The sequence below is a fragment of the Puma concolor genome, chromosome A1 (genome assembly GCF_028749965.1).
Source record: "Puma concolor isolate L17-30 chromosome A1, mPumCon1.1.hap2, whole genome shotgun sequence".
Classification (NCBI taxonomy): domain Eukaryota; kingdom Metazoa; phylum Chordata; class Mammalia; order Carnivora; family Felidae; genus Puma; species Puma concolor.
Genome location: NC_141667.1, coordinates 69,717,360 through 69,742,866, shown reverse-complemented (window position 1 = coordinate 69,742,866; position 25,507 = coordinate 69,717,360). Strand labels below are relative to the sequence as shown.

Sequence of the window (25,507 nt, the reverse complement as noted above, 5' to 3'; positions counted from 1 at the left end):
GCTTTGATTAGGCAGATGAGTACAACACCCTGTGAGATAATGAGGGTCCTGAGTTTTCTCACTAAAAGCAGGGCTGTCCTGTCAGCCTAGACCCACTGACTTTTTATGTCAGATAAATACATTTCTATCTTACATAAGCCACTGAAATTAGTGGCCTCTTTCTATAATTGTTTCCAATTTACCCTAACTATTGCAAATGGGAACAAAGAGAAAAAATAAAGAATTTAACCCAGCATAAACAGACAGAATGCTTAAAATCAAGGTAGGAAATGAAGATGGAAATTCTGGGTTGAGGAAAAACATAAATGGCATTGAAAGGTGGTCTGTGGCAGAGATTTATAGCTTCCTACATTAGTGTCTGTTCTCATTTTCTTACAAAAAGATTCTTTCTTGCAGTTACATATGCCTGTATGTCTATGTTTCAGTCAGTAAAATGTAAGTAAAATTCAGATAGTAGTTCTGGGAAGTTTACTAAAAAGGGGGAACAGACCCTTCTGCCCTTTATCCTGCTGCATGAAGCATGACTGTGATAAGTGGAGCTTCAGCAGCACGATAAACCCATGAGATTGCCTTATGTGTAAGCCATGTGCGGCAGAGCAGACAGATGGAACCTAGGTTCCAGATCACCATACCAGCTCTGGACTGACTACATTCAGAGAAATAAATTTTATTTTTATTTAAATGGCATTGCTATTTATGATATTCTTAGTTGCAGTGGGCACTAATTCTACGTTATGCACAGGTTTTTAAGTTTTATTTAATAAATAAAAAGGAACTATTGTGCAGAAGAATTAGGAGATTACACTGTACTTTAGGATGTCTAAACTCAAAGTCATATGTTGAATAGTTTTAAATGAGGAGTCACTGTTGGGAAGCCACTCAGCAACTATTTCAACAATGTAGGTAAGAAGTAAAAAAGGTCTGAACTACAGTTTGGGCAATACAAATGAGGAAGAGTAAATGAATATGAAAGATTAGGTGGAAGCTAAACCAATAGGGCTTGATGACTAACAGGATGTGAGAAGAATTGTGAGAGTGGAGGTAAGATAATCTCAAGGCTTTGAGCCTACACAATCAGTAGTAGAGAGCTGACATTAGGACAATAAGATGGAGGAATAAGGGTAGATGATCTGTGCTGTTCTGGACAACTGATTATGATTTACCTGTGAGGCATCCAAGTGGAGAGGTCTATGATCCAGACTTGTGAGGCAGGTATTAGGAAGTGGATAGGATATGGAAATGAAGATTTCAGATTCAACTACTATCACTGATATTCAAAGCCACAAAATTTCAAGAGGAAGAGTACTGAGGAAAAAAAAAGAGTCAAGGGAGATCTTTGGACAAATTCCATAGTTAGAGGCATGAAGAAAAGAAGAGACAGTGAATATAATAAAAGGAGATTCAGGGGAGCACTACAATGGAATTCAAATATGTGTATAATTTGGGGTATAAATTCCTTCTCTGAGAATTGTCCATTACTTATAGTCCCTACTGAATCAGTAAGTCCAGCTTCTATATTAGTATCATATGATCCTACCTCCCTGACTGTAGCTGATTGGGTCACATCACCTGTCTGAATCAAGTTAGGCCACTCTAATCCTCTCTACAGGGATTTTAAATAATTACCTGATACTTTAATTAGTTGATGTTAGAGCAGAACAGAAATGTTAGAGTCTTGTAGAGCCAAGAGGTGGCTTTTGCTGAGAGGCCATTCAAGACAACAAAGCACACCAAAACAGAAAGCTACTTGGTCACCATTGGAGCACCCAATCAATGTTTGTTAGATTATTTACTAATGTATAGCCAGAGCCGCTATCTTTTTCATGTTTCTAGTCTAGTATAGATGCAGACTACATCTGTCAAGTTGACCATTTTATCTCTTGTATCAATTAGAGAACATAATGAGTACTGAATGAATGAATGAATGACGCCTGGCTATGCCTTCTGCTCTCAGGTTCCACCAGACAACCCTGTATCCTTCCCTTACATTTTCCTTTTGACTAAGTTAATTTGATGTTGTGTCTGTTCCATGCAAACAAGCAATTCTAGACTGAGACAGCAAAGAACAGAATGTAGAATAAGACGATGACCAAACATACATCTGCAGGGAATCAAAACTAAGGACAAAGAGATCACTAGAGTTAATGTTTAGAAAGTGAGTGGAAATCTTTAAGACAATATATATATATATATATATTGTATATATATGTATATATATGTATATGTATATATATATGTATATATATGTATATATATGTATATTGTATATATATGTATATATATACCACATCTTCCTTATCTATTCATCCATTGATAGACATTTGGGCTCTTTCCATACTTTGGCTATTATTGATAGTGCTGCTATAAACATAGGGGTGCATGTGTCCCTTTGAAACAGCACACTTGTATCACTTGGATAAATACCTAGTAGTACAATTGCTGGGTCGTAGGGTAGTTCTAGTTTTAATGTTTTGAGGAACCTCCATACTGTTTTCCAGATTGGCTGCCCCACGTTGCATTCCCACCAATAATGCAAAAGAGATCCTCTTTCTCCTCATCCTCACCAACATCTGTTGTTGCCTGAGTTGTTAATGTTAGCCACTCTGACAGGTGTAAGGTGGTATCTCATTGTGGTTTTGATTTGTATTTCCCTGATGATGAGTGATGTTGAGCATTCTTTCATGTGTCGGTTGGCCATCTGGATGTCTTCTTTGGAGAAGTGTCTATTCATGTCTTTTGCCCATTTCTTCACTGGATTATTTGTTTTTTGGGTGTTGAGTCTGAGCAGTTCTTTATAGATTTTGGATACTAACCCTTTATATGATATGTCATTTGCAAATATCTTCTCCCATTCTGTCGGTTGCCTTTTAGTTTTGCTGATTGTTTCCTTCGCAGTGCAAAAGTTTCCTATTTTGATGAGGTCCCAGTAGTTCATTTTTGCTTTTGTTTCCCTTGCCTCCAGAGACGTGTTGAGTAAGAAGTTGCTGCGGGCAAGATCAAAGAGGTTTTTGCCTGCTTTCTCCTTGAGGATTTTGATGGCTTCCTGTCTTACATTTAGGTCTTTCATCCATTTTGAGTTTATTTTTGTGTATGGTGTAAGAAAGTGGTCCAGATTCATTCTTCTGCATGTCGCTGTCCAGTTTTCCCAGCACCATTTGCTGTCTTTATTCCATTGGATATTCTTTCCTGCTTTGTCAAAGATTAGTTGGCCATATGATTGTGGGTCCATTTCTGGGTTCTCTATTCTGTTCCATTGATCTGAGTGTCTGTTCTTGTGCCAGTACCATACTGTCTTGACGATTACAGCTTTGTGGTATAGCTTGAAGTCTGGGATTGTGATGCCCCTGCTTTGGTTTTCTTTTTCAAGATTGCTCTGGCTTGGGGTCATTTCTGGTTCCATACAAATTTAGGATTATTTGTTCTAGCTCTGTGAAGAATAGGGGTAATACATTCTTTAAAAAGCTACATTTAATACATAATTACATGGGTTCATGCTCTTTATGGCCATCCAGATCCTGTCACCATATTTTTGGCTAAATCATCTATAGTCATCCTCAAATGCTACAATATATAGGTCTCAGGCTAAAATTAACAGGCCTAATTAAAATTTAGAATTTTACTTAAAGGCTTATAATAATTCAGATAAATGAAAAACAAAGCCTATAGACAAAATAAACAAATGATCAGAATACAAATGTTAAGTCTAGAAAAGTTTCTTCTTGCTGTTGACAACACATATTTAGAGCCCATATTATAAAGCTAAATTGTATTATGAATGTATACTTATAAAAATCAGAAATATTAGGGGTGCCTGGGTGGCTCAGTCGGTTGGGCATCCGACTTCGGCTCAGGTCATGATCTCACGGTCCATGACTTCGAGTCCCGTGTCAGGCTGATAGCTCAGAGCCTGGAGCCTGTTTCAGATTCTGTGTCTCCCTCTCTCTGACCCTCCCCTGTTCATGCTCTGTCTCTCCCTGTCTCAAAAATAAATAAAACGTTAAAAATTTTTTTTTAAAAATCAGAAATATTATATAGATAGGTACATGTATAGTATTTTTAAATATTTAGAGCATGTATTTGTAGAGCACATTTTACTATCTATAAAAGTGTCAAAAACATTAATAAAAAGAAAAAATTGGGGGCTTATTAACATTTTAGGAAACTGAAGACTCTGGCCTTCCAGATATAAAAAATATTTCTATGAAAAAGATGTAAAATAATCTAATAGCTTGACTAAATCTTCCTAATGTAAGACTTACATTCCCTTTAATTCTTTCCAGTCACCTAAAATAAATGTATATATTTGGTGTAAGTCTTCAAAATCTTCTGGTCTTCACCATCTCTGAGATGAAGTAGAAAAAGCAAAACAGACTATACACAATAAAATAATCTTAGTTATAAAAGAAAATTGTGACAAAATAGTAATACTCTGAACCAGTAATCCATTGTAAGATTGTGTGATTTTTCTCTGTGGTCCAGAATAGACTTCAGTACCTCATTTGAAAGATTTACATGCAGCCCTAAATGTGTCTCTAACAGAATCCACACTAGGCCTGCAAAAATTCATGTTTCTAAGGAAGAATAAGTGAAACAAATACGATATGAGGCATATGACAATTCACGTAACACCTAAGAAGGAAAACAAAAGTGATGTCCCTTCACACAAGACAGTTCTCTGCTTCATCTCAAACAGTTTGTGCCAGGAACAGAATCTGGTTTCCCTTGGTACAAGGGGTCATGGAGAGAAGACCAAGTATGTTTTCTAAGTGACTGTGCAGTACGAAAAACCCAGAGCTTCCAAGGTACAGAAAACTTGGACTCCCTTCACATTGTCTAACTAAATACCTGAGGTAAAAGCAATCAGAACTAATCCCAATCCTTTCTCTCCCAACTCCAGGGATATGTAAAGAAGCTGCCTTGGTGCTCAGCAGAGAAAGAAAGAGAAAGGAAAAAAAAAAGTGTGTGTGTGTGTGTGTGTGTGTGTGTGTGTGTGTGTGTGCGTGCGCGCGCGCGCATGCTGCTGAGATCAGTCTCAATGCAGATTTATACTTCAGGCAGATTTTAAAACTCAATTGGTAAATATGGTAACAAGAGAAGTAGTCACGTGGAAAACAGATCACATATCAGAATAAATTGTTCCAAACACTACAGTAAAAAGAGACCAAAAAAAGGAAAATACAGACTAAAGAGTGAAAGGTGAAATATACAATGAGATGGTCTAATATACATGTAATCAAGATTCCCAGAAGGAGAAAAAAGAGAAAATGAGTTGTCAAGGTAATTTCTAAAGAAACAATATCAGATAATTTTTTAAGAATTATGATACAGTCCACAGATTTAAAAGGTTTGAGAGATCCAAGCAGAATAATTGTTTAAAATTACATTCTGACACACCATAGTAAACTGCAGAAAGTGGAAGACAAGAAAATTTTGAAAGCATATAAGTGGAGGAACACAGATTAATATGAAAGAAATAGCATCAAATTTCACCTAACTTCTCAACAGCAATAATAGAAGCTATGAGTAGAAGGACATTAATCTGCTGAGGGGAAAAAAAGGAATGAAGAAATAATTATCAATAATAAAACAATTATCAGTACGGATTGAATTAAAAACATAACACTGACTTAAGAAACCAACCAGAGATAAATGAGTTAAGTATAATTACATTTTTATTTATCTGGAAAATGCAACTTTATATTCATGTATATTAAAATCAAAAAATGAACTGAAATGATATCTAGCATAATTATTTTAGTTGGGAGGGCACGTGGTCAAAGATTTTCAAGTTTATCTGTTTGTTGATCTATTCTTTATTAAAGAAAGGTATTTGAAACAAATGTAACCATATGTCACCATGCAAGTTTTATTATGTATTCTATAATTCTCTTTACTTTCAAGTTTTTAAAATTTTCTTAAAATCACACACAATTTTTAAATTATCAACAAACTTTGATCTAGTGACTTCATTTTAGAAACTTTACCCCAAGGAAATAGTTTGAAATGCAGAAATAAATTTTCTCTTGGCTTAATTTGAAATAGCAAAGGACACAGAAATAACTGAAGTGCTTCACAATATAGTAGTTATTAAATACTTTCTCTTTTGCACTTCATAGATTATTATGGCAACTTAGCAGACATATATGTTTATAGGAAAAATGCTTATTTTAAACAAAAAGTATACAATTCAAAATTTTAGAAATATATGATCATTGCAAATTATCAATCCATTTATTTACAAAATAGTAAACCTTAATATTTTTATCCTTAGTTATGGAATTATAGGTGATTTTTAAAAAATTATTCATAACAATTTGTACTTTCTAAATTCTACAAAGCATATGGGTCTGCTAGTTTAATAACATGAAAACTTTTTCAAACTTACTTTGATTTATTACTCCTTCTTTTCCTTAAATTTTGAAAATTCAACGTCAAGAGTTTTTCATGATAAGAGGAAGATATCACTGCTAATTTACTAATCATGGGTGATTTGTTGACAGGCATAGTCACAGATCATAAACCTAAACAGAAATATTAAACTTTGTATTAAAATACAAATGCACTCACAGTACCAAATAATACATTACATGCAAATTCATGATTTGTGGGGAAAAGGGTGGTAAGAAGGAAAATCAGGCTGAAGAAAGAAATTACATTAAGGAAGAATTTAAATTTAATTTAAAATGTCAGACCCAGGAATCAAACCCAACTTTGAATTGAAAACCCATGGGCTTTCTATTATGTTACTATTTAAAACTTATTCTTTCATATAATATTTAGCTTTCATTATACTTCAGCTGTTTTATCAGCAAAACCATTGGAAGATCATGGCATCATAGTTCAGAGGATACAATCAAACTGATTTACTTTACTGCTCTGTGCCTCAGTTTCTGCACTTGTACAATGGGAATACTACCTCCTTACAGGGTTGCTGTAGGAAATAAACAGGTGCATAAGTGTAGATTGCTTAGAATTGAGCATGGCATATAGGAAGCTTTCTGTACAGGCTTGTGATCATTATTAGATCACTATGCTTTCTATTTCTTAAAATTACTTGCAAATTTTTCTGTCCTCTGTCTTTTTTTTAGCATTTAGATTATGTTTTCCCTGCTTGCTCTCAAATCCAGATGTATTTTCCTTTTTCGGTACATCTGAATACATTTTATGAGTGTATGACCCAAATTAGAACATACTATTTTTGTTTGGTAGAGCATTTAAATAGCAAATGAAGTAATGAAATAGGTAGTCAAGTTTTACATTGAATTGTTTTGCACTTCATTTTCAAGCTAGCTAATTTTTAAAACTGATCATTATATTAGTCAAGGTTCTGGCAGGAAGCAGATGGCACACTCAAATGGAGTAAATGAATAAAGAGACTCAAAAGACATATGTAGAGTTATTGAAATAAAAAAACATACAATAAAATAAAACCCAAGATGGTGCCATTCTCAGGGTCTGGAAGAAGGGGGTGACACACCACCGTCAGAACTGAGAAGAAGAGGGACCCAGAAAGAATAGCTTTGGAAAGTGGTGCTTAATAGAAAACATTGGCCTTTGGTCTAGACATGCAACCAATCTGAGGCTGCCTGCTAAGAGGGATCCTGGAGAATAGGAACTTTGATCTCACTCTCCTGTCCTCCACTCCAATCACCCACCTGTGCTTCCCATTAGCTAAGCCAAACTAGAAGCCAGAGAAGGTGTAAGGCAGAGTGAAGAAGGGTAGAAAGTGGATCTGGAAGAGCAGTGGGAAAATATCCAGCACAAAATGGATTATAAACACACAATGTTATTACCTATTGCTATTGGTTGTAGCAAGTTCTGCTTCTAAGAATCTATATCCATTAGAGTGTAAATCAAATGTATTTTTAAGTTTATTTATTTATTTTGAGAGAGAAAGAGAGAGTGTGAGCAGGGGAAAGGGCATAGAGAGAGGGACAGAGAGAATTGCAAGCAGGCTCCATGCTGTCAGTGCAGAGCCCCAAGTGGGACTCCATCTCATAAACCATGAGATCATGACCTGAGCCAAAACCAAGAGTCAGATCCTTAACAGACTGAGCCACTCAGGCACGCTACAAATGTATTTTTAAGTCAGCAGCCATACTGGGTTATATATAGGGATGTCATTTAGAGTGGCCCTAACTTTAAAATACAAGTTATTCCTAAACAGGACTAATATACTTAGGAGTTTAACTTTTTAAAGTTAACAACAGCACATTGTCTCCACATTGGGTAATTCCACCTTAAAAGGAACTCCATAAAATAGCTACAAACAATTATTAATGATGCGTGATAAAGTGCACATAAGCACTGAACAACAATAATAAAGACATAGGGATATTCAAAACAATTAGATAAATGTAGCAACAAATGTTGGAAATTCACTATGTTGGTATTATATTTGGCAAGTATCTATTGTGAGTCATGTAAAAATATGAAGATGTTTAATTACACTAAGACAAATTCTTTTTTTTTATTTTTTTAATGTTTATTTTATTTTTGAGAGAGAGAGAGACAGAGCATGAGCAGGGGAGGAGCAGAGAGAGACACACAGAATCCAAAGCAGGCTCTAGGCCAGGCTCAAACCCACGAACCATGAGATTATGACCTGAGCCAAAGTAGGACCCACAACAGACTGAGCCACCCAGGAACCCCACTAAAGGCAGTCTTTAAGACAAAAAGAAACCCATCATTCATAAAACATCACATGTTTCAGAAATAGAGTTTAGAAACACAAATTTGAGTCAGTCATACTCTAAGATAAATTCATTTTAAAAATTTAATTCCGAATTAATAGAAAGGAAAAAATACAGGCCACTTAAGAAAAATAACTGAAGGGAAACTGAAAGCAAACTGATCTTTGTTTGCATGTGTTAAGCATACTGACCTAGAGCTCTTAGCCATCTTGTGATATACTTCACATGACTGACTACAGTTAGTCATATTTTTTTGAGATTTCAAGAAGTTGGAGACTGTTTTAGAAATTCTCTCTTAATCATTGAACCTATTTTCCAAAGATCCCACACATCTGCTGGTACTAGTGATAAGTGTTTGAGCTGTCTGCTCAACATGCAAGTTCTAAAATACAGTTGATGAGTTGGGTCTCCCAGATTGGATGGGTTGAAAATGTCAAATTGCTAGAGAAGTTTCTATATTCTTACTCTCTATTTCTGCCTTATGTTGGGAGTATCTACCTATCTTGAGAGTAACAGTGCCAGGGCTTAATCAACACTAGTTTGTTATTCAAATACTATTTGAATAGCATTGTGATATAGAAGAGAGACATATGGGGGCACTTGGGTGGCTCAGTCGGTTGAGCATCAGACTTCAGCTCAGGTCATGATCTCGTGGTTTGTGAGCTCAGGCCCCGCGTCGGGCTCTGTGCTGACAGCTCAGAGCCTGCAGCCTGCTTCTGATTCTGTATCTCTCACTCTCTCTGCCCCTCCTCCACTCACACTCCATCTCTCTCACTCTCAAAAATGAATAAATGTTAAAAAAATTTTTTAAACATGTAGAAGAGAGACGTGACTCCCCAGTGTATTTTATTAGTTAGGATTGCTTTTGACTAAAACAACCAAATAAACTCAAGTTTCTGAAAAGAAATGATGAATACCTTCAAAAATTTTTCCCATTGTGATGTTAGGATTAAATCCTCAATGGGGTAAATAAACAAGGAAAACTCCCCTCCCCCCAAAAATATCTCAAAATAGAAAATCCAAAAATGGTATCAACTGTAACAAAATTTTTAGTTTTTTCATAAGAATATTCTTCATCAATTTCTCAGTAGAATCCCAAACCTGAAGCTATCAACAAGGAGTTGTTGTTGTTGTTACTATTATTGTGTGTACAGTTGGGCCTTTTTGCATTATATTAATATAACTAGAGTTACGCGTACTAACCACTACTAGGGACAACAAACCCAGGTTCTAACACACTATTTGATGAAGGGTTTTGTTGAACCATTTACTAGAACCTACTAGGGGAATCGTTTGTACCATTTTATTCCTTCTCAGGACAGTTACATGCAGGGATGTTGACTGGTGAATTGAATGAAAAGGGACAGATAGAGGCATACATCATGCTCTTTATTAACACCAGACCACCTTAAAACAAGAACAGAAAATATGAGAACAAAAATTTTTCTTTTTCTGCTATCAAATACAAGACACATTTCTTTTACGCTGCTGGGAAATCGCAATAATTAAATGCAAAGAGATTAGAATGGCCTTGTTAAATTGGATCATTTTACTTTTACATCATTGTCAAGAAATAGCCATTTTGCCCTGAATCAGCAAAACATGATGTAAATTTTAAATTGGCTTTTTATTATAAGTTAAATAGATCTTCAAAATTTAAATATCCTTGTATTCTCTATAGTACCCAAACACATGGTGCTGACTGAATTTGTGGATTGAAATGAAAACAAAATCTTAAGTGAATAAAAATGATCTTTAAGATTGAATTTTTAAATAAAGACTTCCTTCAAATACTGAAATGAAAAAAAAAATCATTTTTGACAGCAACTACTTCTTAGACAGACCTCTTCACTTGCTCTAATTTTCTTCATTTAGACAGCTCTCCACCATAGAGGATGGGCTACAATAACTCATATTTTCTCTACCACTTTCCAGGGATGGTTTCCAATAATTTAAGTAAATTCCACAGATTTACCTTGCATATTTGTCTGAAGCAGGCAAAAAGTGTGATTTTACCTTTAGCTTATATCAGATATGATTTTTACATTAAGCTATATTTACCCTTGAATTTATCGCAGTGCAGAAAATGCAGTATCTGGAACGTAGTTTCTGTTGTCCTGGCACTGAGATAATCTTCCCAAGGCTGACAATGATTTCCAAGGGAACAATCCCACTAAGCGTTTTTCAGTACTGATCTCACCTGATCCCTCTATAGTAACTGACTCTGCCTACCACCCCTTCTAGAAATAAGTGTCTTCTTTTTTCATTTATCATGACACTCCTCCCTTGCCTTATCACCTTACTTCTGTGAGGTCTCCATCTCTCACTCCTATGTGGTGTAGCAGGGAACCATGCACGTGCAGGAATCAACAGCTTGCTTTAAATTCTGGCTCCAGCACAGATTACAACTCCGTCACTGCGCAAATTACTTAACCGCAAATTAATTAAACTACCTTAGTTTCCTCATCTATGAATAGGGATTAGAGTAGTATCTCCTGTTAAGGGGTCATTACTATCCAAGTGAAGAGTAATATTCATTACTTACTATTTGTTCTTTCTATAATATTCTTCTAACTAATCATATAAATGCATTAAGTAATAAACACGTTAGGCATAAAAATGTTATATAACTAACACATCACAATGTATGAACTTAACTGATAATTATTAAATCTGAGCTAAAAGTAAATGAGGATTCATTTACTAATCTCCCAACTTTTCTGATTGAAGTTTTTTTTATAATATCACGTTTTAAAGCTTTGATTCAAACTTACATAGATTTAATTGATTTCTTCTCAGCATTTAATTAAAAAGTCACGAGGACATATAGATAGACAAATATGAAATATAAGATTTTCTCTAATCATTTAATCAACCTCAAAACAGACATAATATCTAACATTATGATAACCAAAAGAATAAACAGAACACTTAAAAACTACTTTTAAAATTGCTAATACAGCCACCTGGGTGGCTCAGTCGGTTAAGCAGCTGACTTTGGCTCAGGTCATGATCTCACAGTTCATGGGTTCAAGCAGAGCGTTGGGCTCTGTGCTAACAGTGCAGAGCCTGGAGCCTGTTTTGGATTCTCTCTCTCCCTCTCTCTCTGCCCCTCCCCTGCTTGCACTCTATCTGTCTGTCTCTCAAAAATAAATAAACATTAAAAATTTTAATTGCTAATACAATTATTTAAATTTACTTATCATTTTCTTCTATTCTTATTATTTCTCCCCAGAATACCTTTGAAGGTTTTCCATAGTTTTATTATTATTTTTATGCCTATTTAGTTTCACCAATCTTAGGAGATTCTATACAAAAGAGATAAATTTCTAGACCATTAAAGGTAACAGGATTTGGGTCAGTACGGGAAAATGATTTAATAGGAAAATCTCACCTATTAACATAGCTGCAAAACTTCCAAAAAAAAAAAAAAAAAAAAAAAGAACAAGGAAACCAAGTCCAGCAATACCAATAAAAAATAATCCATTATAACTGAGATGAATTAGTCTAGAAGAGCAAGGATGATTTAATATTATAAAAATCTATTATCACAGACCATAACATTGATGGATTTAAGACAAAAAAGTAGGAAATATTTTTATATACACCAAAGATTAATTCAATTAAATCCAGTTTCCATTCATGATTATATATAAAAAAAAAAAAAACCCTGCAAGCAAGGGATGTCAGTATTCTTTAATTTAAACTACCTAAGAAAAACTAAAAGAAACAAAATTAACAACAAAATTTTAGAAGCTTTATCTGAAAAGCCAAGAACAATAAAAAAGAACAATAAGCCAAGAACAATAAAAGTAGTATGTACTTACTACTTAATTCAACATTTTATAGGCAGTCCTAGCCAACAAAAATACTGTATAAGAAAAAGAAAAAAGGAGTATAAATATGGGGGGAAAGGGGCAGTATTTTTATTTGAAAAATACATTAAAAATCTCAGAAGAATCTACACATACAAAAAAAAGTAGATTACGTCCAATAAAAAAAAAGATTTTGGAATAAACAGTATAAAAAAATAGTGATGTGGGATTCAATACCTTTAATAAAGTTGACTAATTAACACAGGCTTTAGCTACCTGTCTTTAAAAACAACTTTGCAGCACTAAGAAATTTGAAATCCAAGAAATTATAGAGGAAAAACCCTGAGCTAAGCTACTGGGGAACTGAAGGGCTATTGTTACCTGGTCTATGCCAGGTGGAGAAAGACGTAAGCAGTGTGGCTCTGAGAAAATAAATTAAGAACAAGTAGTTTAAGCCACACTTTCCTAACTACTAATATGTCAAGTAGTCAACAACGAGAAATAAAATCAGCTAAGGTACAGAAGATTTAAACAATATAATTAATATAATGGACCAAACAAACCAAATTGAATTCTGTATTCCATCACTAAAGAACATGGCGTTCTGTCCAAGCACACGAATACAATTTCTAAAAATTGATCATATTCTAGCCTAGAAAGTGAGTCTTAATAAATTACAAAAAGCAGTTAATCTACATAAGTAGATTATATTTCCTGGCATCAAAACATGAATAAGTCAGAAAATTATAATAAAAAGATAAATTAGCCCTCTATATAGTAAGAAAAAGGAAACTCAATTTTAAGTCACCTCTGGATCAAAGAAGAAATAACAAAGGAATTTCAAAATACTTAGAACTAAATTATAATAAAAACATTGCATATAAAAACCTACAGGATTCTTCTCAGTACTAACAAGCAAACTAATGTCACGTGCTCCAAAAATTGAGTGAAAGAAGCCAAACACAAAAGTGTACATACTGTATGATTCCAAATATATGAAGTTTAAGAACAGGCAAAGCCATTACGTGGTGATGATCTGTGGGAGGATGGAATGTGGGGCTGGAGATTGAATGGAAGGTACAGATGGAAATGTTATATATTGGAGGTGCTGACATGAGTGTGAATATGTATCAAAGCTCACTGTAGCTGACCACGTTGTTAAAAATGGTATAGCAACGGTATTTTCCATACTCTATGTTGTTCTGCAGTGTGGCCTTGTATCTCCCTCACAAAAGATGGAGTCTAATTTACTCTCTCCATGAATCTGGGCCCAACTTTGTTACTTGCTAGACTAACCAGATGTAGCAGAAGTAACACTTTGGGACAATGAAGCTAGACCGTAAAAAAGCCTTGCTGTTTCCCAGTAGGTCTCCTAAGCATGTTCTCTCACAGTCCAGTCACTGTGCCGGGAGGCCAACAGTCATATGGAAAGTCACCAACAAGAGCTCTGGTTAACAGCTCCGGCTGAGCACCCAGCCAGGCTGTCAGCAAGCAGCAACTGCCAGCCATGCAATGAGCCATTTGGATGTCCAACCCAGCCAAGCCTTTGGATGACTAGAGCCTCACCTGACATCTAACTGAAATCAAAGGAAAGACCCATAATGAGAATTACCCAACTGTGTATAATCAACTCCAGTTGATTTTTAAAAAATTATTTGTCACTAAGTTTTAAAATGGTTGTTTCTAGAAATAGATACCCAGAATACTCATTGAATTGTACAATGAACATTCATGCATTTCACTATATGCAATTTTTACTTCAATAAAAATACGATTGTAGGAGAATATATGGTATTAGAATTAAATTTATTGATATAAAACAGAAGTAAAAATGACAATGCCTCAAACCAGATAAAAAAGTATATTTCTCTGATGTTAAATACTCTTTTAACTCCAAAACTAGACAATTTAGGATCTGTTTTACAGCTTCACAATCATAAGAAACCAAGGCCCCATCTAAATCTCCCTTTCATGGTCATTGTCAGGCCTCACCTTGCTTCAGGTTTTTCACTAGATTGCAGAGCATCAAAACAATGGGGAGACACTATTTGTCATTATGTTGTATTGATTCCCATCTTCAGAGGATATCTGTTAATCAAGCCTCCTTATTTTTTATTTAAAAAGAGTAATTTTTAATGTTTATTCATTTTTGAGAGAGATAGAGACAGAACACAAGTGGGAGAGGGGCAGAGAGAGAGGGAGACACAGAATCCAAAGCAGGCTCCAAGCTTTCAGCACAGACCCTGATACAGAACTTGAACCCATGAACCGTGAGATCATGACCTGAGCCAAAGTCAGCCACTTAACAGCCTCAGCCACCTAGGCACCCCTATTAAGCCTCCTTTTAATGCCTTCTGCCATTCTCCCAGGTCAGGATGCCATTATCTTTGTCCTGGACTAATACCATAACTCCTTATCTTCCAGTCTCCTTCTGATCTCTTTTCCTCTGGCCTCATCTTTTAGATGACTGCCAGAGTAACTTTTCCAAAAATACATCATCTGAGCCTTTTCCTCTTCCCCTAGACTCCCTATCCTGTTTAAGAGCTTTTAGTATAGCCCTCCTGCCTACAATAAAATCCAAACTCAGGGTAGGGACTCTTAAGATTGCTGGAGCATAAAGTTTGAGTATATGGATTATATTGATATCAACTGTGTTTTTTAAATAGCTATTTTTTATTTGCCATTGCAAAATTAAATTATGTGCATCAGTTATAAATCTCAATTACAAACATTTTGTGCAAAACATGATGGGAACTGAATTATCTCATCCATCTGGGCTCCTATACTTACATTAAAAGACAACCAAGTGATCTATTTTACCAAGTGGCATGAGGGGATAAGTGAAGAGATATAAAAACCATGTCACCTTTTGGAAATGATTAAAAGATTAAAAATGTCCAGTTTGTAAAAGAGAAGTATGAGTGATTGAGTCTCATGGACGCCTCTTAAGTATGATGGCTTTATTTATTTTAAGAACTCTCCCTTTTGGTTTGTACTTCTCTATTCTGTGGAGTCATATATACTCAGGTGCTCTTCCTTGCCTGAATTTCTCCAAAGCAGAAAGCTAAAACTGCCTTTACTCTCTGGCTCTATTCCATCTTTAAAAAGAAAAAACAAAAAATTAAACCCATTGAAGAGATGACACCCCTGTAGGGAGGAAAAAAGCTTTGGGGATTGTGGAGAGAGATGTTTCCTGAGACTGGAAGGTAACAGAGGTCATTCAGAGTCATCTCCTTTCTTGTAGCAATATCGCCTGGAGGTGACACTACCATGGAAGAAATGTTTGTGTATTGCATCTTGTGAGATTGAACCCCCCATCATAGCAGAGGCATAAAATCTTCTCCCAGTCTCATTATGGCCCAGAAGGTATGCCAAAATACAGAGGACCATATAGACGTGACAATTGCCCCAATGCCCCATGGTGACCTCCAATGTTTTAGAGATACATAAGTATCAAGGACCTTTGTATAACCCCAGGGCAGGGGCAAGACTAATCAAAACCAAGACTGAATATCTAACCAGTCAAGCAGAACAGAAGCTTGGAGTATAAATAGTTTAAAGTACAGAAATATTTCTTGCAATACATAAGTCCATTGACTATGATTCATAACTAGTACATCTATTTTAACTTTGTAGTAGCAAGTAAAATAATTATTCATAATTAATATGAAATAGGAGTATTCAAAATACTGAAAACTGAAGTGTTTAAAGTATTTACAGATGATTTACAAACCTTTGGACAATGAGGAAAATGAACTAAAAAATATTAAAATTTAAACAGGTACTACTTTCATTCATCACCCATCAATCACCTATTCACTCATTTATTCAGGAAAATTGCAATGATCTGACCCTTAAGTGATAAAGTCTTCTTCTGACTTAAATATCTTACATATCTTTCACTCATTGCGAAATCAGAAATGGAACCAGAGGATATGGAATGGAGAATCTCACTCATGCACCCTTAGGAAAATGAAAGTCATGAAATAAAGAGACCAACTATAGAAATGCCTGACTTACGGAATATGGGGACTTATTTTCCCACCACTGAACATCCACCATGAATCTTCCCCCATCCTCAAGCCAATGAACTTACTGCCTAGACTCTGGCTGGACCTCCCCCTTCTTTGCACTCCTTTCCCATAAATATAGCCCACCCCAAACCTTCAACAAATCTGCCTGTAGTTTGCTATAGTTTGTGTTTCCCAAATTGCAATTCCTGTGCTATCCCTGAATAAATTCGATTTCTGATCATTCAAACTTGCCTCAGTTTTCCTCTTTGTTTAGGTTGATATTCACCATAGGAAGTGGATTGGCTTCAGTACAAACTACTAATGTGATTAATGGTCTGTGAAGAAGTTGCAAAAATGGATGCAATTGTCCATGAACTTTTTTATTGGGTTTATGTTGTGTGCCAGTACTTTTTATTCATTTGCAACATTCGACATATAAAATGAAATAAAACTACACACACACACACACACACACACACACACACACACACACACACACACACACAGAGACACTCACACACATACTTACATATAAACTAGAAATAAAAGAACGTTTTTGACCATTTTATATTTAGCACTATCAAACAATACATTATTCATTGTTAGTGGTTACATTTAGGGAATTTGATTCAGTTTTCACAAAAATAAAAGTGCTAATGATGTTTGAGCTTCCTGTGTCTGAAATTAATTACAATATAATCTCTTCCTCAAGAAATTATAATCTGGAGAAAAAGACAGGTCTACAAACCAACATTATCACATTTCAAAATGCTGAAGTCCATAATAGGACTCCAGATTATTTTAGGAGGACAAAAAATGCCCAAGAAAAATATTTTGTCAATATGACATTCTATAAATATATGACAAGATCTAGAGAATAGTCAAATTTTCAATTTAAATATGAGTAAAATATGTTTTCCATCTCTCTGTCTCTTAACATGACTCTTTATTTTGGCCCTGAATTCAAATAATGTAAGTATCTTTATCTAATGAGCAGAATACTTAAAAACTGAAAGTACTTAACACAATAGAATTCTTTCAGCGCCAAACTATGAAATGGCAGTTTCATAAATATGGTAGTCTTTAATTGTTCTTTTAGAAACTTAAAACAAGCATAAATCAAAATCTTTAGGTATTTCTTGAATGAGCAAAAGAATCATTAGAGAAGAAACAGAAATCAAAGAAATAATGGAATAAAATCCCTGAAAAAAAGACAAATTTTGGATTGAGAGAGCCAAAAAAAAAAAAAATAAATAACCAGGGCTATGAAGAGTAAAAGCAAGTGACTGATGAGTATATAAAACATATAAAATGATGCTAAACTTTCCAAACAGGGGAAATGACTGATTTGTGGTTCAATAAACAGGATAGAATTGACTGTGAAAAAATGAACACTGAACATGAGTACCAATATTCAGAAGATTGACTATAGAAATGTAAACAGCTTCATGGTATAAAATATCTGAATACCTTCATGAAAAGATTTCTAAAAGTTACATTGATGAATTTCCTAAGGTGATATCTGATGAAAACCTTAGTTCTGAACCTGATGAAAGATTCTGTACTGTTGCTACCTTCTGGAAGAAATTTAACCATGGCTGGGGAAAGGAAGACCACAGGTTTTTAAGGACCCTAAGCACTGGTTGGCTCTTCCTAGGGTACTAATGTTATAGGGTGAACTTGGCAGTAATAGAAAAGCCCAATGTCCACAGTATATGAAGGATATACACAATTTGTGCATGCATCACCAAGCAAAGTCTGAAAAGCCTGAAAAGTATTTGAGTGACGTAAGAGCTGAATAACCACTTCATATCAGGTGCATGAAGTCATTACATGCAATCTAGGCAATCTGCGCTAGAAGAAAACTGTAAAATTTATTCTTCTCAACAACTGCTCTATATCCTCTCCTGGGATTCCTGTAAAAAGTAATGATTTCAGTATTTGTTCCCACCCAAACCTCTGTATGCACACACACAATGTAACATTAGTGATAACACACGTGGCTATGAAATTTTACATTCTATAAATGTAAGTATAAACTTGTCTTAACCATGGACTTGCTGACAGAGATCCAAGAATCCAAGATCTGAATGGGATCAGTCCTAATTATGCCATTAACATCATGTACAAACTTATGTGTGCACAGGTATTTCCAATTCTCTTGAGTATTTACAAGGAGCGAAATTACTGGATCACATGGTAACTCTATGTTTAACCATTTTGAGGAACTGCCAGATTGTTTTCCAAAGCAGCTGCACTATTTCACATTTTCACTAGCAATGTGTAAGGGCTCCAATTTCTCCACATACTCACCAACATTTGTTTTTTTATTTTTATTTAAATTATTTATTTAAGTAATCTAATCTCTACTACACCCAATGTGGGGCTAGAACTCATGTTGAGCATGAGTATAGAACACATGCTTGAGCATGTGATCAAGAGTCACATGCTCATCCAACTGAACCAGCCAGCCACCCCAACACTTTTTTAATTACAAATATTCAAAAGGGTATGAAGAGGTTTTATTTGAATTTTCCTGATGGCTTATGATATTGAGCATTTTTCATGTGCTTACTAGCCATTTGTGTGTCCCCTATAAAGAAATGTCTATTCAGATCCTTTGCCCATTTTTAATTGGGTTGTCTTCTATTATTGAGTTGTGATTATTTTTATATCTTCTAGACATAAATCATATCAATCATGCATACATACATACAAATCACATCAATACAAGTCATATCAATGTATGATTTCCAAAAATTTTTCTCCCATTCTATGGGTTGTGTTTTCACTTTGTTGATGGCGCCCTTTGAAGCATTAAGGTTTATAATTTTGATGAAATCCTTGGGGTCTGTTTTTCTTTGATTGTATGTTTTAGTTGCCATATCTAGGAAACCATTCCCTAAATCAGATTTATGCCTTTTTTTTCCTAAGGGTTTTACAGTTTTAACTCTTACATTGAGGTTCATTTGAGTTAATTTCTGCATGTAGTGTGAGATAGGATTTCAACTTCATTCTCTTACATGTGATTCTTGTATATTGATCTTATATGCTGCAACATTGCTGAACTTTTTTATTAGATCTAATACATTTTTAGTCGATTCTTTAGCATTTTCTACATACACCATCATGACATCTCCAAATAGAGATAGTTTTACATTTTAAAAACTAATCGAAGGCACCTGGGTGGCTCAGTTAGTTAAATGGCCAACTTCAGCTCAAGTCATGATCTCACAGTTCATGGGTTGGAGCCCCACATCGAGCTCTGTGCTGACAGCTCAGAGCCTGGAGCCTGCTTCAGATTCTGTGTCTATTTCTCTCTCTCTCTGCCCCTCCCCCACTCACGCTCTGTCTCTGTCTCTCAAAAAAATGAATAAACGTTAAAAAATTTTAATAAAAAAACTAATCTAATTGTTTTGATGGAAATATAAGCAAAAATAAAGAGTACACTGTTTAGGTTTGAACAGTAATTCTCAAATATGTTTTGTGAAATACAGATTCTTGGGATGTAGTTATGTCCTAAAAGCTTTTTGTTGTGAAGTTTGGGAAATACTACACTAAACAAAATTAAATAGGTTTGCATATCCTAAGACCTCTAGGAGTGGTTAATATGTTCCTGTGCACTGCAAATTTCCCTGAGCAGCAGTACAATGTATAATTTTTACATTTGACCAGGAGGAACCTTTAGGATACTATCACCTAGAGTCACATGCAGGACACATTTTGGAAAATTCTAACTGATAGCACTAAACTGTCTACTAAGCACTTGTGACCATGCACTTTACCAGAAGCTCTGGATGGACAATGAACTTGAAGAGAAAAACACTTACCAAGTCTATCATGCTAATGAATGATCCTAATAATGAATCAGATGTTCCATAAGAAGAGAGCATACAGAATAGTTCTTACTGAAACAAAAATCTGGTACTCACCTTGAATCTAAAGATTTATGTGGGGCAGCAAAACAAAAAGTCTTTACACATTGGAGAGATATGTTTCAGCTCCTACAATGGCTCCAGCAAGCTGCCTGGGTGCTTGGCAGTTCACCTGCAACTTGGCACAGATTAAAAAAAAAAAAAAATTAACCTTAAGCCCTAGTGTATTTTTTTAAGCCCCAATGAAAACAATGTTGGAAAAGTACACTTTAAAAGACAATTTCTGAGAACTAGACAATGTTAAAATTATATCGAGTCTTTGGGTAGGTTATTTGATTTAAAGAATGCAAGATTTAGACTATAACCTTAAAGATCAAAAGATAAATTGATCAAAGACTGTCAAAAAGATAGAATCCATTCAAATATATTGTTGAGATAAGGTAAAGGGATCCTACCATCACTTTACCCCCCCCCCCACCACACACACACACAGATTTTTTCCTAATCGATAGCTCATACCTTTTTTCCCAAGATAAATTGCGTTTTAAAAATCTTTTTATTTCACATCCTTAAGGTACGCACCCCCCTCCCCCCCCCCCACCCCCGCAACACACACATCTACACTCTTCTCCAAACTTTTAAACTTTCTCTTTTGAAGTTCAAGAGTCTGGATACAAAAAAATGGGAGGTGAGTGTAATTTCACCAACTATACAAAGACTTGAAGACTCTCCAACAACGCAAGGAGAGTTCTGAATTAAGGGTTGCCCGGACACACAAACCCAGTCCAGAGAAAATACCCTATGAGTTTTCCCATTGATACCAAGGGAACTTACCACATCTCCTTTAGTCTCCCAGCCAAAAAAAAAAAAAAAAAAAAAAGCCATTTCCCTGTCAAAAGGCCCGGTGGCTGACCCCACCTTCACCCTTCCTGCCCTCGAGGGAGTTTCCCCGGTACTGCTTAGATTCTTAGACAGGCGGGGATGGTGAGCCTGGGCTAGGGGCGCGAGTAGCGGAGGCTGTTTCCTACAGCCAGAGCTATGGTATCTTAGAACGACGCTCCGCGCTCCCATTTTGGAGTCTTTATGGGGTTCCCGGCTGCCCTCATGGTGGACGTGGCAACTTTAGTTCTCAAGTCATCAGAACTAGGACTCACCGTGGTGCTCGGGGTCGCTGGGGATCGAGACTAGTTGCTAAGGACGCTGTGGAATTCACTTTTAGAGCCGGAAGTATGCTCTTTTAGCTGCTGACCAGGGCTTAGCCAATCAGGACCTATAAATGCAATTCCACATTCTTTTCCCCTCCTTCACCACGTTTGTGTTTAGTTTCCAACGAATAGATGCAATGATGCGTGAAAGACTTTTGTTAGCTTTAAAATACAATGATAAAGCACATGCTAATGATTCGTTTTAAATACTGTATGCTGGATATGCAGCCAGTAGCTGCAGTGAGAAGAGGCTTGGCAGCGCTTTTGGGTCTCCTCAACATTTATCTGCCTCCTCCCAAATCTGGCCCAATGCCCCCCATCTACATGAAAAAAATAAAGTAAATAAAAACAGCATGATTACTGTATAAGGGTACGTTAGAAGGTTATGTCTTCTAGTCAAACTGTTGTTCCTAAGCGCCTTTTACATAGAAAATCTAAATCTGCTAATGTCCTCTTTATTTCGGATAGTGGGTAAACAAAGCATCCAGGGTGTTTTGTATGTACTAAGCACAAGAGGGCGAATTTAAATGCAAAAGAATGATTAATTTTTAAAGATAGGATACAATAAAATTAATTTGAATCCTTATAAGATTCCCACCTACCAATGGATGAGGAACTTCAAATATTCTACAAATGTTCACAGGTGTTTCACTATGTGGAAGAGCAATTCTGATTAAACTCAAAGCTAATGTGCAGGTATTGTCCTGGTGAAATAACTGCCTAAAAAAATTAAAACTTCATAAAAATTTTAAAAAATTAAAAAATCAAAAACTTCAAAAGAGAATGTAACTGATGTAAACTTGAAATACATCAATCCTGATTTATTTCTGTTCATAATAAGCACCAAATACGTTTTTTGATTTTTTAGTACATTTTGATATTTAAAACAGAAAATATTGGTCCAAACCCATAGAATGTACAACACCAACAGTGAACTTTAACATCAACCACAGACTTTTGGATGATTATGATGTGTCAGTCCAAGTTTGCCAACTGTAACAAATTACTACTCCAGTTGAGGATGTTGATAATCGGGGAGGCTTTGCATGTGTTGAGGACAGGGAGTATATGGAATCTCTGTACCTTCCTCTTAATTTTGGCATGAACCTAAAACTGCTTGAAAAATAATAAAGACTTTTTAAAAAATTAATTATAGGGGCGCCTGGGTGGCTCAGTCGATTAAGCGGCTGACTTCGGCTCAGGTCATGATCTCACAGTTGGTGAGTTCCAGCCCTTCATCGGGCTCTGTGCTGACAGCTCAGAGCCTGGAGCCTGCTTGGATTCTATGTCTCCTATCTCTGTCCCTCACCCACCTGTCTCTCTCTGTCTCTCAAAAATAAATAAATGTAAAAAAAATTTTTTAATTAATTCTAAAAATTGATAAAGTTTAAGAAATTACAGTATCAGATCCCAGGCTTCTCTGAAACACATTCCTCCTAATAGATCAGTAAGTTGAGGGTAAGAATAAAAGTAAAATTGAGAAATACTGTAAAAGACACATCTTAGAAAGCAGATCGTAGAGTCCCAGCCCACATAGAATGTGTTCTAAAAACAGAGAACAAAGATATAAATTATAATAAAGTATAGCAGGGAAAAATCTTTTGACGAAAAAAATAGTTGAGATAGCAAATTAAGAATGCTTACCACATTCCTGCCATAGCAACATATTTCTTGATATGAGACAAAGGAAATAAAAGCAAAAAGAAACTATTGGGACTTCATCAAAATAGGTTTCTGCACAGTAAAAGAAACAATCAACAAAACTAAAAGAAAATCTACTACATGGGAGAAGACATTTGTAAATGACATAGCCAATAAAAGATTAGTATCTGAAATACATAAAGAACTTATACAACTCAACACTGAAAAAATAATGCAATTAAAAATCAGCAAAAGATATGAACAGACATTTCTCCAAAGAAGACATCCACATGACCAACAGACACTTGAAAAGATGCTCAACGTCACTCATCATCAGGGAAATGCAAATCAAAACCACAATGAGATATCACCTCATACCTGTCAGAATGGCTAAACTCAAGAACACAAAAAAACAACTAGCGTTGGCAAAGATGGGGAGAAAAAGGAAAGTCCTTGCACTGTCGGTGGGAATGCAAACTAGGTGCAGTCACTGTGGAAAACAGTATAGAGGTTCCTCAAAAAATTAAACATAATACTACAATATGATCCAGTAATTCCACTAGTGTGTATTTACCCAAAGAATATGAACATACCAATCTGAAAAGATATATGCACTACATGTTTATAGCAGCATTATATAGAATAGTCAAGATATGGAAGCAGCCCAAGTGTCCATGAACAGATGAATGGATAAAGATACACACACACACACACACACACACACACACACGGGAATATTACTCAGCCATAAAAAAGAATGAGATCTTGCCATTTGCAATAACATGGACGGGTCTAGTGTATACAATGCAAGTGAAATAAGTCAGTCAGAGAAAGGCAAACATGTCATTTCACTCATATGTAGAATTTAAGAGACAAATGAACAAGGGAAAAAGAGACAAACAAAAAAACAGACTCTTAAATATAGAGAACAAACTGATGGTTACCAGAGGGGAGATAAATGGGAAGATGGGTGAAATAAGAAAAAAAAAGTGCTTACCATATTCAAAATAAAATAAATATGGAAAAACTGCAATTTGATGGGGGTTTTTTGTATTTCATGAGATCTAGGAAAAATATTAAAAGCATTAAAAATACAAAGTACTAAACACATTACTCACAAAAAATAAAAGGTTGGATAAAAATTCTTCTTCAAATATAAAAATCAGTTGATTCTGCAGAGCATTCAGGAAAAAAAAGTAGCTACTCATGAATTCTATAGGGAAGACAACTAAAGGACATGTTTATATAAGGGAGATTCCACAAATTCTTCCCTTCCTCCTCCTCCACTTTAAGATTAAACTACTCAAACCACTCAAAGAACACATCACCCAAACATTAATCAAAGTTAAGAACTCAAAAATGCAGAAGCTGTGACTGGAAAAAACTGATGTTGAGCTCTGAAACCAGATATAACTAAACAATAAACTTTCCCTTGGCCACAAAACGAAATCACAAAAAAAATTTTGAAAGAGATTTGTTTATAGCTTCTGTAATCCAAGTTAAAGTATTGACGTGCAAGAAAGGAGTAGGGACGCTTCTGTTTTCATAAAGAAGTGTAAAATAAAGATGTTACGCTATTGTGGGGTGGAGGAATTCAGTAAGATTCTCAAAGCAGATTGTAAACTAAATGTTGGATCTCAACAAATAGAAATATATAATATGTTTTTGAAACAGAACATTGATTGGCATAAATATAGACCTAAGCAAATGAAATCGTTGAATCACTGAAGGAAATATTTCAAGAATATGAAAAAAATCTAGCATCTTAAAGTTAACCATAAAAATTTTGTGAGTACACTTTGAATCCCAAAATGTGTGTGTCTGTGTGTGTGTTTAGAAGAATGAGAGTGAAGAATTAAATGTTTTTTTAAAGTTCATTTGGAAGACTAAATGGCAGATTAGCCAAGAAAATTATAAAAAAGAAGCAAGTATAGGAGGACGTGGCTTATTACATATTAAAATTTATTTGGAAAACTTTTTCTTGGTCCCTATATGCATGAGAAATAAATATTTTCAGTATCTTCAAATTCCATCCTTGAGAAAATATATAGCTACATCTTAGTAACTAATACAGTGACTTCCATATATTAGTGCTTAATAAATATTGCTGGGTGCATTCCTGCATAGATGATTTTCATTTTATCCTGGGAGCTAAATTCATTCATTGTAAGAGTCTCTGAGTAAAATATTGATATAAATGAATGACTTGCTTTTTTTGTACTTTCATTGAGCAGGTAATACATTTTGTGCCAGTTCTTGGAAAAC

General features: G+C 35.2%; 1 protein-coding gene across 4 annotated transcripts in view; it reads right to left on the bottom strand.

Moving 5' to 3' along the window:
• Nucleotides 1-21,757, bottom strand: part of TMEM232 (transmembrane protein 232) — a 215,870-nt gene extending 194,113 nt beyond the window's left edge. Inside the window, exons 1-3 of one of the 4 annotated variants that reach the window (XM_086684934.1) lie at nucleotides 21,551-21,757; nucleotides 20,454-20,574; nucleotides 6,386-6,521 (exon numbers count right to left, since the gene is read on the bottom strand). In XM_086684934.1, the coding sequence (XP_086541060.1) occupies nucleotides 6,386-6,504 (119 nt within the window). In that variant the 5' untranslated portion in view covers nucleotides 6,505-6,521; nucleotides 20,454-20,574; nucleotides 21,551-21,757. Of the gene's footprint in view, nucleotides 1-6,385; nucleotides 6,522-20,453; nucleotides 20,575-21,550 lie in introns of those variants that run through there. The other 3 variants (XM_086684990.1, XM_086685049.1, XM_086685123.1) reach the window with 3 other exon arrangements.
• Nucleotides 21,758-25,507: the final 3,750 nt, after the last annotated feature.